At 41.8% G+C, this 16553-nt stretch overlaps 1 protein-coding gene, 1 non-coding gene and 1 pseudogene across 2 annotated transcripts in view; 2 read left to right on the top strand and 1 right to left on the bottom strand.

The window, feature by feature from the left end:
- Window positions 1-31: 31 nt before the first annotated feature.
- Window positions 32-2037, bottom strand: LOC129829311 (ras association domain-containing protein 8-like; annotated as a pseudogene).
- A 5051-nt stretch (window positions 2038-7088) lies between these two features.
- On the top strand, window positions 7089-7162 carry trnaa-ugc (transfer RNA alanine (anticodon UGC)). The gene has a single exon. It is a non-coding gene; the product is annotated as a tRNA-Ala (tRNA).
- Window positions 7163-9175: 2013 nt separating this feature from the next.
- The window catches only part of LOC129830151 (AMP deaminase 1-like), a 31789-nt gene continuing 24411 nt past the window's right edge, over window positions 9176-16553 (top strand). The window contains exon 1 of the mRNA XM_055892451.1: window positions 9176-9292. Coding sequence (XP_055748426.1) covers window positions 9271-9292 — 22 coding nt within the window. The 5' untranslated portion in view covers window positions 9176-9270. The remainder of the gene's footprint in view (window positions 9293-16553) is intronic.

Genomic DNA, 16553 nt, shown 5'->3' with positions numbered 1-16553 from the left:
CTTTATTTGAAAGAACATCCAGGCAGTTATTTGTTCCTTAAAATTCCATGCAGTTTGTAGAAAATATTTTAATCAAGATGGCAGCAAGAGACTTGTCTTGAAACGGTGCTGTGAAAAAGAAATGCTGTCCCTACTTTCAAACAAATGTGCCTGAACAGTGGAGCAAACTGAAGATGGGAAAAGCTATTCAGCAACTTTTGGTAGGACAATAGAAGTTTGCTTAAAGAAAGACATTTTATTGTTGCCATATAGAAATGTAAAACTGGGAACAAATCGCTGCAGTTTGAATTATCACGCACATTAAGTTACTGGTTTGCTTGTTTTTAAACCAGTGAGTTTCAGTTCTTGCTCTACCTCGTTCAAACCCTGGTGCTGCCCAGATGTATTGTTATCTCGGAGCGATGCACATCCCTTGGTTGTGTTTCTGAATTTGGACCTGGGGCTTCAGACCAGTATGTCCACCAGTCTCTAAGCGGACTTGGCCACGAGGGCCGCAAGTCCTTGATCTGGTTTGGAGAAACTAGCGCATGAGGAAGATCTGAGTTCTCTCTGGGAGCAAACTTCCTATCTATTTACCATGCTGACTAAGAGCTCTTGACTGATTTCAAGGCCTCAATTGGCCTTGTCCACCCTGCAGCAGCAGGAGATGTGGTATCTTGGCTTGGAACATTAACTTTCTCCCTTTGAATAGTTCTGTCTCTTGAGGAATCAAGTCCTTGCAGTTTCATGTTGGAAGAGTACAACTTGGCCTTACACTCAACAGCTTTTTCTTTCATCTCCAGGAACTGTTCCAAGTCTCATATCCCTCTTCCACCTTTAGTTCATTATCCCAAAATTCCAGCTTCTCTACCTTTCTGCTGGTTCTCTTGGTCAGTTTGCCTGACGTTTTGTTTCTCTTCCAGCTCATGAATCTGGCTATCCGTTGAGTTAATTTGGACCTGCAGCTCTTTCAGACTAGTCTGTTGGCGAGCAACTAGTCCTCTTCCTTCTCTCATCAACCATCTTAAGGGCACTGGTTGGATTCTGCCAGCCTTCCGCTTTTTATATTTGCCATGCCAGCCTCTGAGTGTTTCTTAACATGTTGGTTATCCTTACCCTCATCAGAAATGCTTATGTTACTCTTCTCTCTGTCCCTGCCCTGGTCTTGCATGCAGCAAGAGATTCGCTGGTGCTCAACGGACTTGGCACTCTTTTCTCCTCTGACTTTGCTCTGCAAAACCCCAGGAGTGGAGGGATCCATGGCAACGGTGACAAACATTCAGGGAATTACCATCCCTTTTGTCAGTTTCCTCTTTCGCGGCCTGATTGGTTCACTCTTCCTCGGCTCTCCAGCCATCCCCAAGCCTCCATCAGGGTCGGGGACTTTCTTTTGGACTTCTTCGGTTCTTCCGGTGGCTGTTCGGCTTGAACAGGGAGGTAGGCTTTGACGGTACTAAGACCACCATTACCCCTTTGCCCCCAGCATCTGCTCTCCCCAGCTGAGGCCCAGCCTGGTATCTGCCGCCTTTCCCTCTACTAGGCCCTTCCCAGATGGATGGCCCTTTATGCAGCAGGGTGAGCTTGACCTCTGGTCTGCTGGCCGTACCTCAAGTGACTTCAGAAGCTTTTCATTGGGTTCCCCATTCCGCTCAAACTCTTAGAATTTCTCTTTAAGTGTGTAGCACCCAGGACGACCTAAGCAAACGAAGATGATAGGGATGAAATAATCACCTAAGATTGATTTGGATTGGACGTTTCAAGTGAAATTAAACAGTAAAATTTAAATATTGCTGGACGTGTACACAAAGGGATTGTGCCAAAGCTGTGACCACTTCCTGGCATGTGGTTTTCTCCGTAACTCCACAGACAACACGGGACTCCTTCCACTGATACCTTAACCACCGTTTCTTATTCGGTATTCAGAAAGTTTATGGGATAAGAGCAAAATTCAGCATTAATGTAGGTTCTGAGGTCTCTGGGTATTATTTTCACACACTGGAAGTGGTGGAGACTGACAAATTACCCTCATGGTCATTTACTTAAGTTTGTGCTCACCATCTTGGCCAGGCTTGAGGGCAGTCAATTACATATTTGTAAGTTGAATGCAATCAGTATTTTCAAATGGAGCCTAATAATACTCAAGGAGGTACAAAAAAAGAACTTGTCTTTTGAGGGTAGAACTTCGTATCAAACAACAACATCAATGCAAAAAGCATCCAGCTACTGGCAAAATCCGATGTGAAAACTGATACAAGCTAAAATGTATGTAGTTCCAAGTTTGGGAATTGCTCAAGATAATTGTAATTAGTTTTGATGTCAGTCACATGCATATACTGTTAAATTATTCACTTACCTCATAATCCTTGAAGTTGATCCGATGCTGGGAGCCATCCACTGTGCTGAAAGCACAATTCTCAAAGGGATGCACAGGAGCGATTAGGACAATTTTAAATCCCTTGGGTTTCTAGTACTTCGGCAAAGTTTATGAACCCACCCCTCTTGCAAATAAAAAGATTGAGGTCTGATCTGTGTGAAATATGTACAGATTAGATTTAAGGACAGTTTATCAGTATGTTTGTTATGTATAAATTGGCATTTTGTTACAATACTTCTGAGTACAGTGGATACAAAGACTAGTTTGTATGCATTGTATTGTGTGCTGTATCCAGTTTGTCAACATTCGATTTTAAAATTCAAATTGCCATTGTTCTGTCAAGACTAGTCTAGTGTTGCCATACCTTCCAAATCGCGTGGTTCGCGACGAGGCTACGTCAAGACTAATGCCTTTATATGAATCTTACTCGGTTATAAATACAAATTCGACCGGACATAATTAACGCTTAGCTACTTATTCTATCCAATGACACAATACTGTTCACTTGCTTCAGTAAACTGTCAGATTTTTGGCTCTGGGTGTATTTGTAAATCTTTCTGACAGGAAGGGTGATCTCTATCAGAATGGAATATATAAACATGCTGGTAAATTGTCCAAAGCTCCAGTAGGCGTACGCCAAGATCTGGAACATTCCACAACTATTTCCTTCGATTGACCAAATACTTTAGTTTTTTTTAGTCTCAGTCCTTGTCAAACAATACAGTAATCCCTCATTAGCTACCGACCCTTGTTCGTCATGAAACAACCACAGCGCCCCTGACAATTTGTCTGAAATAGTCCCCTGGTTAGATATTCTATGGTAGCCGTTCTTAAAGTATGGCTCGCGGACCTGTGGTGGGTCGCGACGTGTCAGTAAATGTATAATTATTTAATTAATTGATTTGGCCAAGTGCAACGGCGGTCTCTGTTCAGTGCGCTCTCTGCTTAGCGGCGGTCTCTGCTCAGTTTGGCAGTTACGGGAGAGGCCGGTGTGCTTCGCGGTTTACCAGATATTTTTTCTGGAGTTTTCTTGATCACTCCGCGACACGCTGCAGCGCTATTGTTCAACAGCAGATGATGCGCTGTTAACCACTGTTTTGTCATTCCCACTCGCCAAATGGACTCATGCTCGCAACAAGTTCTGACTGAGCTCAATCGTCATGAAAAGCCAGTACGGCGATGAGTTTCTCTCTTTCATACAAACTTTGAGAATTAACGAGGAGCTACCTCAGTGTGTTTTGTGTGGGGAAGTGCTTAGTAATGAGTCAATCGAAACAAACAAATTCATATAACGACACGGTTACTCCCTTATAAACATGACTAGCTATTTATAAGTTAAAGAACAACTGTTCGAGGGCATTGGTTCCGAAACTTTTTATAGTCCCGTACCCCTTCAAACATTCAACCTCCAGCTGCGTACCCCCTCTAGCACCAGGGTCAGCGCACTCTCAAATGTTTTTTGCCATCATTGTAAGCCTGGGGCACACACTATACGATATGTTTAATACATGTAAGAATTAATGCGTTTTTGTCACAACCCGGTTCATGGGAAGTGACAGAGTTCTTATAGGACAAGGGCGCACATAATAATCAATAATTGTGCTCTTTATTTAGCCATCTTACATAAAACCTTATTTTTTCATCTCAAATTGTGAATAACTCACCACAGGTTAATGAGAAGGGTGTGCTTGAAAGGATGCACTTGACACTTGCAATGTTGGGTTGTATTGGAGAGTCTGTCTTAAATAATTTCCTGTGTGTCTGTGCCTGTATTTAGTTTTCATGCGAGTGAGGGCCGAGAATCCACTCTCACATAGGTACATGGTTGCAAAGAGCACCAGTGTCTTACCAGCGCGATTTCTCAATAAGCTCGTCTCTCAATAAAAAAAAGTGGCAATACTTTGCCCCTTGATAACCAGTGCACTTCTTTCTGTATGTTGTAAAAGTGTTACATAGTCGCTACCCATATCATTGCATAATGCAGAAAATACACGAGAGTTCAGGGGCCTTGCTTTAACAAAGTTAACCATTTCACTGTATTGTCCAAAACGTCTTTCAAGCAGTTCGAGCCTCTCGGTGGATGCTACAGTGTTCCCAAGTGGCGTCGGGAGAAACTGCTTGCATCCGTGTTACCACTCCACTGTTTCCCTGTCATGGCTTTTGCGCCATCAGTACAAATACCAACACATCTTGACCACCAAAGTCCATTTGATGTCACAAAGCTGTTCCGTACTTTAAAAATATCCTCTCATGTTGTCCTGGTTTCCAGTGGTTTGCAGAAGAGGATGTCTTTCTTAATTGACCCCCCATAAACGTAACGGACATATACCAGGAGCTGTGCCATGACCACCACGTCTGACTCATCCAGCTGTAACGCATATAATTCACTGGCTTGTATGCGAAGCTGTAATTGTTTCAAAACATCTCCTGCCATGTCACTAATGCGTCGTGAAACAGCGTTGTTTGATGAAGGCATTGTCTCTATCGTTTTTTGGGCCTTTCCCCCCGGCGTTGTCCCAGCCATATCCGCGGCAGCGTATAGGGCTTGCCTGTCCTAGACAATCGCTAGCTCACCATATAAGACACTTCTAGTCCTTTCTTATTAATGGTATCTGTTGCTTTTATACATGTCTTACTACTCAAGTCGTCTTCATTTTTGCTTAAACTCCTGTGACTTATTTTGAAATTGTCATGTTTAGTTTCTAAATGTCTGCGCAAGAGTGAAGATTTCCCGCGAGAGAGTAACGGTTAATGTGATTGGATGTTAATTATTTGACTAGGCTGCCGGTATTTGACGTTATTTCGCTGAACACGAGATGGTTTCATATTTTTTGGCAGTGAAACGAGGCTACTCAGGCGAGGAATAAAACATCAACCAAAGGTATATCCACGATTGAAAATCTAAATGGACTGTGAAAATGTGAATCACATTTTTATTTGATGTACTCTCGACGACATTGTGCGTACCCCAGTTTGGGATTAGCCGTTCTAGGGAATGGATACCCTAAAATAATGTTACTGCCAATAACACCAACTGAACAGGATGCTCATAATGCACAAATGAAGCGTGAACTTAAAATATGGTGACGGAAACAAACCTAAACTGACAAGGGGAGCAAAGGTCCACTCACAATCTGAGTCTCAGTCAACAAATGAGTCGTTTTTCCGCCAAGTAAAAATGGGTAATATCATGTATCTGGTCTAGTGCAAATTACAGTCTAATTTACTCCTGTCCCAAAACTATTGGGACTGAGGTTGTCTATTGTGACAGACACCCTTGAACTGAAAATATTGAAAATAGTGTTGTGGAATTTAAGTATCTTTTTTTTCAATGTTCTGTGCCACTTTAAATAAAGTCGGCTACATGTGTTTTTGTTGTGGGACAGGAGTGAATTAGGCTAGAATGTGCACTAGACTAGATATAGTGCCTTCAGAAAGTATTCACTCTAGACTTTTTCCACGTTTTGTCGTTACAAAGTGGGATTCAATTGGATTTAATTGTAATTTTTTTGTCAATGATCAACACAATATTCTGTCAAAGTCTAAGAAAAATTCTAACATTTGTAAAATAAACCACTCTTGATTTAGATAAATATTCAACCTCCTGAGTCAATACATGTTAGAATCCCCTTTGGCAGCAATTACAGCTGTGAATCTTTCTCTAAGAGCGTTCCACACCTGGATGTGCAACATTATTTTCAAAATTCTTCAAGCTTCAAGCTGTCAAATTGTTGATCATTGCTAGACAACCATTTTCAGGTCTTGCCATAGATTTTCAAGCAGATTTAAGTCAAAACTGTAACTCAGCCACTTCGGGTTCATTCACTGTCTTCATAATAAACAATTCCAGTGTAGTGTTATAGGTTGCAGGGTTCCAGCCTTGTGTTATAGGTTGTCCTGCACAAAGGTGGATTAATCTCCGTGTCTGGTGGAAAGCAGACCGAACCAGGTTTTTCTCTAGGAAATTTGCCTGTGCTTAGCTCCATACAGTAAACATTTTTTTATCCTGGGAAACTCCCCAGTCCTTAACAATTACAAGCATACCCATAACATGATGCAGCCACCACTATGCTTGAAAATATGGAGAGTGGTACTCAGTAATGTGTTGTTTTGCATTTGCCCCGAACACATCTTTTTTGGTATTCAGAACAAAAAGTTAATTGCTTTTCCACATTTTATTGCAGTATTGCTTTAGTGCCTTCTTGCAAAAAGGATGGATGTTTTGGAACATTTCTATTCTGCACAGGCTTCCTTTTCATTCTGTCAATTAGGTTAGTATTGTGGAGTAACTACAATGTTGTTGGTCCATCCTCAGTTTTCTCCTATCACAGCCATTATACATTAACTGTTTTAAATTCACCATTTGCCTCATGGTTGGTGAAATCCCTGAGTTTCCACTTTGACATTATGGGGTACAGTGTAAAACCTTTTATTTTTTTATCCATTTTAAATTCAGGCTAACACAACAACATTTTAAAATGTCAAGGGGTGTGAATACTCTGAGGGGACTGTACATGATGGAAACGGCTGGAGTAAAAGAAGTGGAACACCTGTTGTTGAACTTTGCTTCAGTCTGACAGTCTATCCTCCCTAGATATGTTAATGTTAAGGGGAAATATGAGATTTGAAACTTAGACACCAAGTGACCCACTAGAGAAGAGGCTAAGTGAAAGAGATTTTTTTTCCTTCCAGGAACTCCTCTCCTATGGTAAGAATTTGTTTGTCTCATTTTGGGGCCCCGTGTGGCTCAGTTGGTAGAGCATGGCGCTTGCAACGCCAGGGTTGTGGGTTCGATTCCCACATGGGGCCAGTACAAAAAAAAAAAAAAAAAGTATGAATGTATGTACTTGTAAGTCGCTCTGGATAAGAGCGTCTGCTAAATGACTTAAATGTAATGTAAATGTAAATTTTGGACAAGATATTTCCAGGAAACCTTTCTTCATAAGGAGTCGATGATGCTGTGCTCGCTTGTATAAAGTCTTTTTGCATCTATAAATTTATTTATTGTGTATGTCATTCATGATCATGACATACAATAACATGTAGAGTGCAGTTTTATATCACTTTGGCAATAATGCGGAAAGAGCTCATCTATCGTTATTGTTAATCTTCTGTAATGTGACCAGTTGGGGTCAGAGGACCAGGAATTAGTCCCTCAAATGATCTGATATTTATTTTCAGAGTATAGGGAAACTTCTCTGCCAATGCCCCTCACTGGCCACCTCCCGCCTGTCTACCCAATGTCTCCCACTGCCCACCTCCCTGCTCTCAATCCATCTCTCTTACTTGATTTCCTTTATTGGCTGCACACTGAAATGAGCTTTGACATTTGGGATTGCATTCCCTAAATAGATTGGTTGTGTCTTCAGGGCTGTTCTGAGAAACCACTGGGGGACATTGGAGAATCGGGTATGAGGTTGGTGCATGGGCTTAGGTGTTTTCACACGTGTTTTTTGCTTCAAGTTTTTCTTCCCAGTACTGTCTTAAAAGTGTACCGAAAAAGGTCATAAACTTCCATGAGCTTCCTCTCCTTGCCAAACTGGGAGGAGTTGTATCTTGTCTGTTCAAGATTAATCAAAAGACATTTCAGAATGTTTTATCAATACATCCTTTAAATATTCTTAAAGGATCTATCAGATTGGTTTACTTTACTTTGGTTTATTTTCCTGGTCAAGCAGAAGTCATATTAGCTAAATTATTGAGTTTGGCACCCTTTGGAGCATGAAAGTGGGAGAAAGGAGAATATCTTGTATTTGAGATTACAGTACCTATTTCTCAGTGAACATTTTCTTACACGTTTTAACCTTAGGCTTGTCAGGGAGTGGAGGACTTCAATTCTGCAGTGTAGGAAAAGCAGGAACATTGCATGATGGAAATGGATCCACACACACTCATAAGATTATGTGATCTCAAGTGGTTACTCTTTCATAGTTGTGACTAGATTTAGTAGGTAATTTGTGTTGTTGGAGACTCTACAGCCAAAATGCTTTTTTCTGGACCATGCAGCTTTTCAGGCTTGGTTTGTCCGTTGTGCCTTAGTTTTTATATGTTCTTACATTTCCAACCAGCAACCTGGCTATTCTTGGCTAATAAAAAGCTGCCCTTCCCTGCACACATGCTCAAAGGCCTTTGGGGGGGAGAAGTGGACTACTTTGACTTAACACAGGTTCTCTGCTGTTGTTTCAGAAACTGCTGGATATTTGATGCTTCTTTTGTGTTCTGAACTATTTCCCAGGTCACAAATGAGTGTACTGTAGTAGCTTTTCCTGAATATATTCTGCAATGATTTGTAAACACTGCTAGATACTTTAGCAATAAGGCCCGAGGGGGTGTGGTAAATGGCCAATATACCACGGCTAAGGCCTGTTCTTAGGTACCACGCATTTGTGGCATAAATAGTGTTTTGTCATACCTGTGGTATACAGTCTGATATACCACGGTTGTCAGCCAATCAGCATTCAGGGCTCGAGCCATCCAGTTTATAATGTATAATTAAAAACATTATTTAAGCGTATACGTGATTGTCTAGACTGTTCAGTGCCGACTAGTTTTCCAGATAATGATTTCCCAGTTGTTTTCCCACTGACCACGACCACCCTTATGGAAACAGAAAAATAAGTGTGTACTCTTGAACTTGACCAGCTATCAGACTTGTATAACACCAGACCGTCTCCCTCTGTCTGTACTTGTCAGGGAGACCGGGACAGATATTAAAACTTAAAATAGAGTGGGCACGCAGGATCCTCTTTTGCGTATCCTGTGTGGGCATTGCAGGCTCTGGTTACACGGCGCAGGCACAGCTTCATATTGCACTGGAGAGGCAGATTACTCTACATTTCCCTGCTACACCGGTCCAGTAGCTGACCAGCTTTGCTAGTCCTCAGGGAGCACGTTTGTGAAAGCGAACAGCCATCACCATGCCTAAAGTCAATATGCCAGGTGAGTCGTCTGGTGGGTGCCGCTGACATTGTATTGACAGACTGCTGCCCCACTCAAGGCATGCCCAGGCCTGAGATTGTTGGTGGCTCTATCATGCAGCAACATAGCCAATAAACAGTTTTTCAGATTGCAGTTTTTTTATATATGAAAATGTAGCTCTTTGGTAATAGTCTTCTGTACAATGATTTGTCTATCCAGTCTTAATCTTTCAGGGTTTATATTTATTTCACAGCTTGTTTTCTAACGGAACACACATTTAATTGTGAATGTCAGACTCAAATTATATGTTGGTGACTTTCTGACATTTGCAAGAGTCAGTCAGTAACTTCTGCTGATTTATCCACTGATGTTTTTTATTTTTTAAAACATTTTAGGAAATCTGTTCATAAATGTTAATTTTAAGGATTTACACAGGATAACAGTTTCTAATGAGTTACTAATCTCAATTTGCCTTAATATCAGAGAGTTTTGGTATTTTAATTTACTGACGCAGTCACACCAGGTTTTGTGGCATGGGCACAGACCAGACCAACTGTTCTGGTGGTACATACCCATTGAGGCATTTGTTTGTCTGTCTGCTAGCCAATGTCACGGACATTATTAGTGATGGGCAGAGAATTAGCTTGACAGCTTTAGTGTCTAATCAAATGGACTACTGCATTTGGGGACCCGGGGATAACTTCCTAAATTTCAACACATTTTGTCATGGTGCAGAGAGAATAATGTGCAGCTATGTAATGCTATTCTACACACTTTTTTGATGTTGTTGCTATGGGGCATGATTTTATGTTTTAAAGCTCATCTCATGCTTTTGTTCACATTTTGCCATGAGGCTGAGAGAAAATGTCAAAGTTTTAAGCTAATTTACTGCAATTCTACATATTTTGCTATTATATGCCAACGGGGTTGGGGCCCCAGGGGGCCGTGCCCATTTGGTAATCCGGCCCTGCGAACACCTTGCTGGCAAGATGCATACAGTTCCAATATGAAGTTAAGGCATAATATGAACCTCCACCTATGAGCAAGCAGTCCACATGATCACATTCTTTTCATTTAACTAGGTAAGCCAGTTAAGAACATTCTTATTTACAATGACTGCCTACCCCGGCCAAACCTGTACGAAGCTGGGCCAATTGTGCGCCGCCCTATGGGACTCCCAATCACGGCCGGATGTGATACAGCCTGGAATCGAACCAGGGTCCGTCGTGACACCTCTAGCGCTGAGATGCAGTGCCTTAGACCGCTGCGCCACTCGGGGAGCCCCAAAACTCTCTGACGGAGTGTTGGAGAGTCTTCCCAGTTCCAGTATTTCTGTCCAATACCTGTTATGTTACATTAAACGTGAGTGGATGTACTATAATACACAATGTTACATGATGTCCTATACTGGTGTTGCCTTTTAGATTGAGAGTAGAGGAGAAATTGAATGAGGGATATGCTGAGTGGTTGCGTCAGAGCAGTGAAATTGAGAAAGTTAGAGATTGATGGCTGTAACTTGTCAGCAAATTCTGCTTGGTCAAGTGTCGTTATGGAAGAACACAGGACATGTTGTATTTCAGCCAAACATTTTGTGTTGGTCATTTACGCAATAAGGCACTAGGGGGTGTGGTATATAGCCAATATACCACAGCTAAGGGCTGTTCTTAGGCACAACTCTTAGCCGTGATATATTGGCTATATACCACAAACCCTGATGTGCCTTATTGCTATTATAAACTGGTTACCAACGTAATTATAACTATTTCCCAGATAACAATGACATCACAAATGAGTGTACTGTAGTAGCTTTTTGCTGAATACATTTTGCAACATTTATTTTTACTGCCCTAATTACACCACAAATTAGTCAATTGAAGTAGCTTTTCCTGAATAAATGTTGCAATGATTTGTAAACACTGCTAGATATTTCAGCAATAAGGCCCGAGGGGGCGTGGTATATGGCCAATATACCCCAGCTAAGGCCTGGTCTTAGGCACCATGCATTTGTGGTGTAATTAATTAGGTTCAGTAAAAATAAATGTTTTGTCATACCCGTGGTATACGGTCTGATATACCACGGCTGTCAGCCAATCAGCATTCAGGGCTCGAACCACCCAGTTTATAACTTGTAGTATAGCACATTGATACCAGTGAACACCATGCATTTTTGTGCAATATTTAAATGCTATATCAGTTTCTGAATGATGTTGTGTAAATGAACACTAGACCTGCATCACCATTCAGAATCAAGTGGTTTATTTCTTTTTTGTTATATTTTTCTACTAAGGCTGTTAGCAAACAGCTGGCCCATGTTTTTCTTGTAATACTGGTACTGAATAGTACTCTATCAGCTCCCTGTATGACTATTGTAATGAGTTCCTGAGTGTAATTAAATCCCACCCGGGTGGCGCAGTGGTCTAGGGCACTGCATCGCAGTGCTAGCTGCGCCACCAGAGTCTCTGGGTTCGTGCCCAGGCTGGGCTGGGTTCGCGCCCAGGCTCTGTCGCAGCCGGCCGCAACCGGGAGGTCTGTGGGGCGACGCACAATTGGCATAGCGTCGTCCGGGTTTGACCGGTAGGGATATCCTTGTCTCAGTGTGTAAAATGTAATAAAATGTATGCACTCTACTGTAAGTCGCTCTGGATAAGAGCGTCTGCTAAATGACGTAAATGTAATGTAAAAATCATAAGAGGGCCCTGCTGTCTGGGGGGAGGGATATCACAAACAGATTTTTTTGACGGGGTAGAAAATAGAAGTGCTATCGTTCAGACAGCTGCTCTCCAGGAGGCAGGCATTGGCTGGCTGACTGGATAAGGGTGACAGTGGGTGCAGCGGTTAGATATGAGGTTGGAGCATGCCCAGGGCATAACGTAAACACAAACACAGGAACATTCCGAGACTGCCTACAATGGATGTAAACTCATAGTCGGTTGTGTTCAAGTTGAGTCATATTAAGTACAAAGGCCCTGCATAGTCAACATGGTTACAAAATGTACATGTTAAATTGTTGTGGATTGAAAAAAGGTAGGTATGTCAAATAAAAAGGTTTTTGTGTAATGTATACAGTTGAAGTAATTAAAAAAAAAAAAATTACAGACAGATTATTTCACTTATAATTCACTGTATCACAATTCCAGTGGGTCAGAAGTTTACATACACTAAGTTAACTATGTCTTTAAACAGCTTGGAAAATTCCAGAAAATTATGTCATGGCTTTAGAAGCTTCTGATAGGCTAATTGACATAATTTGAGTCAATTGGAGGCGTACCTGTGGATGTATTTCAAGGCCTACCTTCAGACTCAGTGCCTCTTTGCTTGACATCATGGAAAAATCAAAAGAAATCAGCCAAGACCTCAGAAAAAAAAATGTAGACCTCCACAAGTCTGGTTCATCCTTGGATGCAATTTCCAAATGCCTGAAGGTACCACGTTCACCTGTACAAACAATAGTACGCAAGTATAAACACCACGGGACCACGCAGCCATCATACCGCTCAGGAAGGCGATGGGTTCTGTCTCCTAGAGATGAACGTACTTTGGTGCGAAAAGTGCAAATCAATCCCAGAACAACAGCAAAGGACCTTGTGAAGATGTTGGAGGAAACCGGTACAAAAGTATCTATATCCACAGTAAAAACGAGTCCTATATCGACATAACCTGAAAGGCTGCTCAGCAAGGAAAAAGCCACTGCTCCAAAACCGCCATAAAAAAAGCCAGACTATGGTTTGCAACTGCACATGGGGACAAAGATCATACTTTTTGGAGAAATGTCCTCTGGTCTGATGAAACAAAAATAGAGCTGTTTGGCCATAATGACCATCATTATGTTTGGAGGAAAAAGGGGGATGCTTGCAAGCCGAAGAACACCATCCCAACCGTGAAGCACGGGCATCATCATGTTGTGGGGGTGCTTTGCTGCAGGAGGTTCTGGTGCACTTCACAAAATAGATGGCATGAGGAAGTAAAATTATGTGGATATATTGAAGCAACATCTCGAGACATCAGTCATGAAGTTAAAGCTTGAGTCTCGCAAATGAGTCTTCCAAATGGACAATGACCCCAAGTGTAACAGTATAAACTTTACGTCGTCCCCTCGCCCCGACACGGGCGCGAACCAGGGACCCTCTGCACACATCAACAACAGTCACCCACGAAGCAGCGTTACCCATCGCTCCACAAAAGCCGCGGCCCTTGCAGAGCAAGGGGCAACCCTACTTAAAGTCTCAGAGCAAGTGACGTAACTGATTGAAATGCTACTAGCGCGTACCCGCTAACTAGCTAGCCATTTCACATCCGTTACACTCACCCCCCTTTCAACCTCCTCCTTTTCCGCAGCAACCAGTGATCCGGGTCAACAGCATCAATGTAACAGTATAACGTTAAACCGTCCCCTCGCCCCGACACGGGCGCGAACCAGGGACCCTCTGCACACATCAACAACAGTCACCCACGAAGCAGCGAAAAGCCGCGGCCCTTGCAGAGCAAGGGGCAACCCTACTTAAAGTCTCAGAGCAAGTGACGTAACTGATTGAAATGCTACTAGCGCGTACCCGCTAACTAGCTAGCCATTTCACATCCGTTACACTCACCCCCCTTTCAACCTCCTCCTTTTCCGCAGCAACCAGTGATCCGGGTCAACAGCATCAATGTAACAGTATAACGTTAAACCGTCCCCTCGCCCCGACACGGGCGCGAACCAGGGACCCTCTGCACACATCAACAACAGTCACCCACGAAGCAGCGTTACCCATCGCTCCACAAAAGCCGCGGCCCTTGCAGAGCAAGGGGCAACCCTACTTAAAGTCTCAGAGCAAGTGACGTAACTGATTGAAATGCTACTAGCGCGTACCCGCTAACTAGCTAGCCATTTCACATCCGTTACACAAGCATACTTCCAAAGTTGTGGCAAAATGGCTTAAGGACAACACAGTCAAGGTATTGGAGTGGCCATCACAAAGCCCTGACCTCAATCCTATAGAAAATATGTGGCAGAACTGAAAAAGTGTGTGCGAGCAAGGAGGTCTACGAATCTGACTCAATTACACCAGCTCTGTCAGGAGGAATGGACCAAAATTCCCCCAACTTATGGTGGGAAGCTTGTGAAAGGCTACCCGAAACGTTTGACCAAGGTTAAACAATTTAAAGGCAATGCTACCAAATACTAATTGAGTGTATGTAAACTTCTGACCCACTGGGAATGTGATGAAAGAAATAAAAGCTGAAATAAATCATTCTCTACTATTATTCTGACATTTCACATTTTTAAAATAAAGTGGTGATCCTAACTGACCTAAAACAGGGAATTTTTACAGGGATTAAATGTCAGGAATTGTGAAAAACTGAGTTTCAATGTATTTGGCTACGGTGTATTTAAACTTCTGACTTCAACTGTATGTATGTATGTATGTATGTATGTATGTATGTATGTATGTATGTATGTATGTATGTATGTAAACTCAGCAAAAAAAAAGAACTGTCCCTTTTTCAGGACCCTGTCTATCAAATGTAGTTGGCTAAGGTGAATGTAAACCTCCGACTTCAACTGTATATATATATATATATATATATATATATATATATATATATATATATATATATATATATATATATATATATATATATATTTACTTTAGGCAGCAGCCAACCTGCTTTGTTTTCATTACCTCTCCTTCTGAGATAACCCACACATCTTTTTGTTTGTTTCCCTCTACTTGGACTGTCCCTATGTGACTGGGACATTTTGATAACTCCACAGAGGGAAAGGGCAAGTATGGAGAGAGACAGGGAAGGGGTATAGGAACACATGGGGAGTATTTCAAATGCATGGATCGCATAGGGATTGGTTGGCATAGTCCCCTCGATCACTGTGTTCCAATGCACTGATTTCCCTGAAGGGAATGCACGACAATGTGGTGGAATACAATGGACATGCAGATTAGAAGGTTCAATTTATTTATTTGTTTAGTGTTCACTTTACAATGTAGAACAATGTTCATTTTCTGGGTCGTCTGACGTAAAAGCACCTACAGTAGAGAAACGTGTTGTTCTTCATCCAAGGATAAGGTATTGAGAGTGAACACGTAAAGGCAGTGGCGGTTCTAGCTTGTATGGCTCCATTTGGAAAACAAACAAACAAATAATCATAACTATATAAATATAAAAATATATACACAAATAAGACTCATAAATATCAAAAAGAACTAACAAAGACAAATAGAAACAAATGTGTTGATTTGGCAATCGAGGCATCAACATATTACCCATTCACCAACACTGTCAACCAAGAGTCAAGACTAAACCAATTCACCTTGGTGGTGTTTATATTATTCTTAATGATTTCGCAAAACCAGAAAAAAATGAAACTATGTCTGTGGAACTATATATTCACAATATTATGAATGAATTGTTGTTTAATTGGTAGCATTTCATTGTGTGACTGATTTTACTAATTGCGTTGGTACTGTACAAAGAGGTGCACTATTTGATAGATTCACCCGCTCCCCCTACCTTGGGCTTCCAGTGGGGAGACCTGAGGTCAACCTACCCACGCACCCCTCCCCATTTCGTACTTCTGAGTGGGAGACCTTCCCAGGCAGTAGCCTGCCTAGCTCACAAACTAGAATCAGGGCTCCCACTCCGACAAGTTTGACATAATATCATTGACGTGACATGCAAATGAGCGATCGAAAGCTGATCGTGCAAATGTCAACAATCCAAATGTTTTTGTGTGGGCGCCACGTGCTGCCCCCGGGAAGATGCCGCCCTGGGCGGCTGCCCATGTCGCCTATACCTAAATCCGCCACTGCTAAAGGAATAAATTAATCAAAGGTGGCATGTCTCATTGAGTCACCGTAGGGCTACGTGAGAGTGCATGACAGTTGAAGTGACAATTGAACACAATGAATTTCATGCTTGTTTGCATAGATTAATGTTTAACCTCAATACACATCCATCGATGCTCTAGTTGATTTTGTTGTGTCTTTCAGTCATGGTGCAATTCATTGTTAGTATTTTATCAACGCCTTCATAACTAACTCAATTGACTATCATTATGTTTAAGTCATCTCGTGCTGAATCAGGAGGGTTGCATCTCTAAATGGGAAAAGGGGTTTCTATTATTTGATCAAATCAAACAGACCAGGAAGGGGTAGCTCATTCATTTTAATGTGTAATACTTTGGTAACATCATTTAACTCATTTATTTAATTCCTAACATGACTTGTCTTTGTTTCTTTGGTTCCATTTTGGGTTATCCTCTGCTCTCCTGCTGTGGAATGCACTA

Source organism: Salvelinus fontinalis, chromosome 31 (assembly GCF_029448725.1).
Source record: "Salvelinus fontinalis isolate EN_2023a chromosome 31, ASM2944872v1, whole genome shotgun sequence".
NCBI classification, from domain to species: Eukaryota; Metazoa; Chordata; class Actinopteri; order Salmoniformes; family Salmonidae; genus Salvelinus; species Salvelinus fontinalis.
The sequence above is the reverse complement of the archived record's forward strand: the minus strand, read 5'-3'. Positions and strand labels throughout refer to the sequence as shown.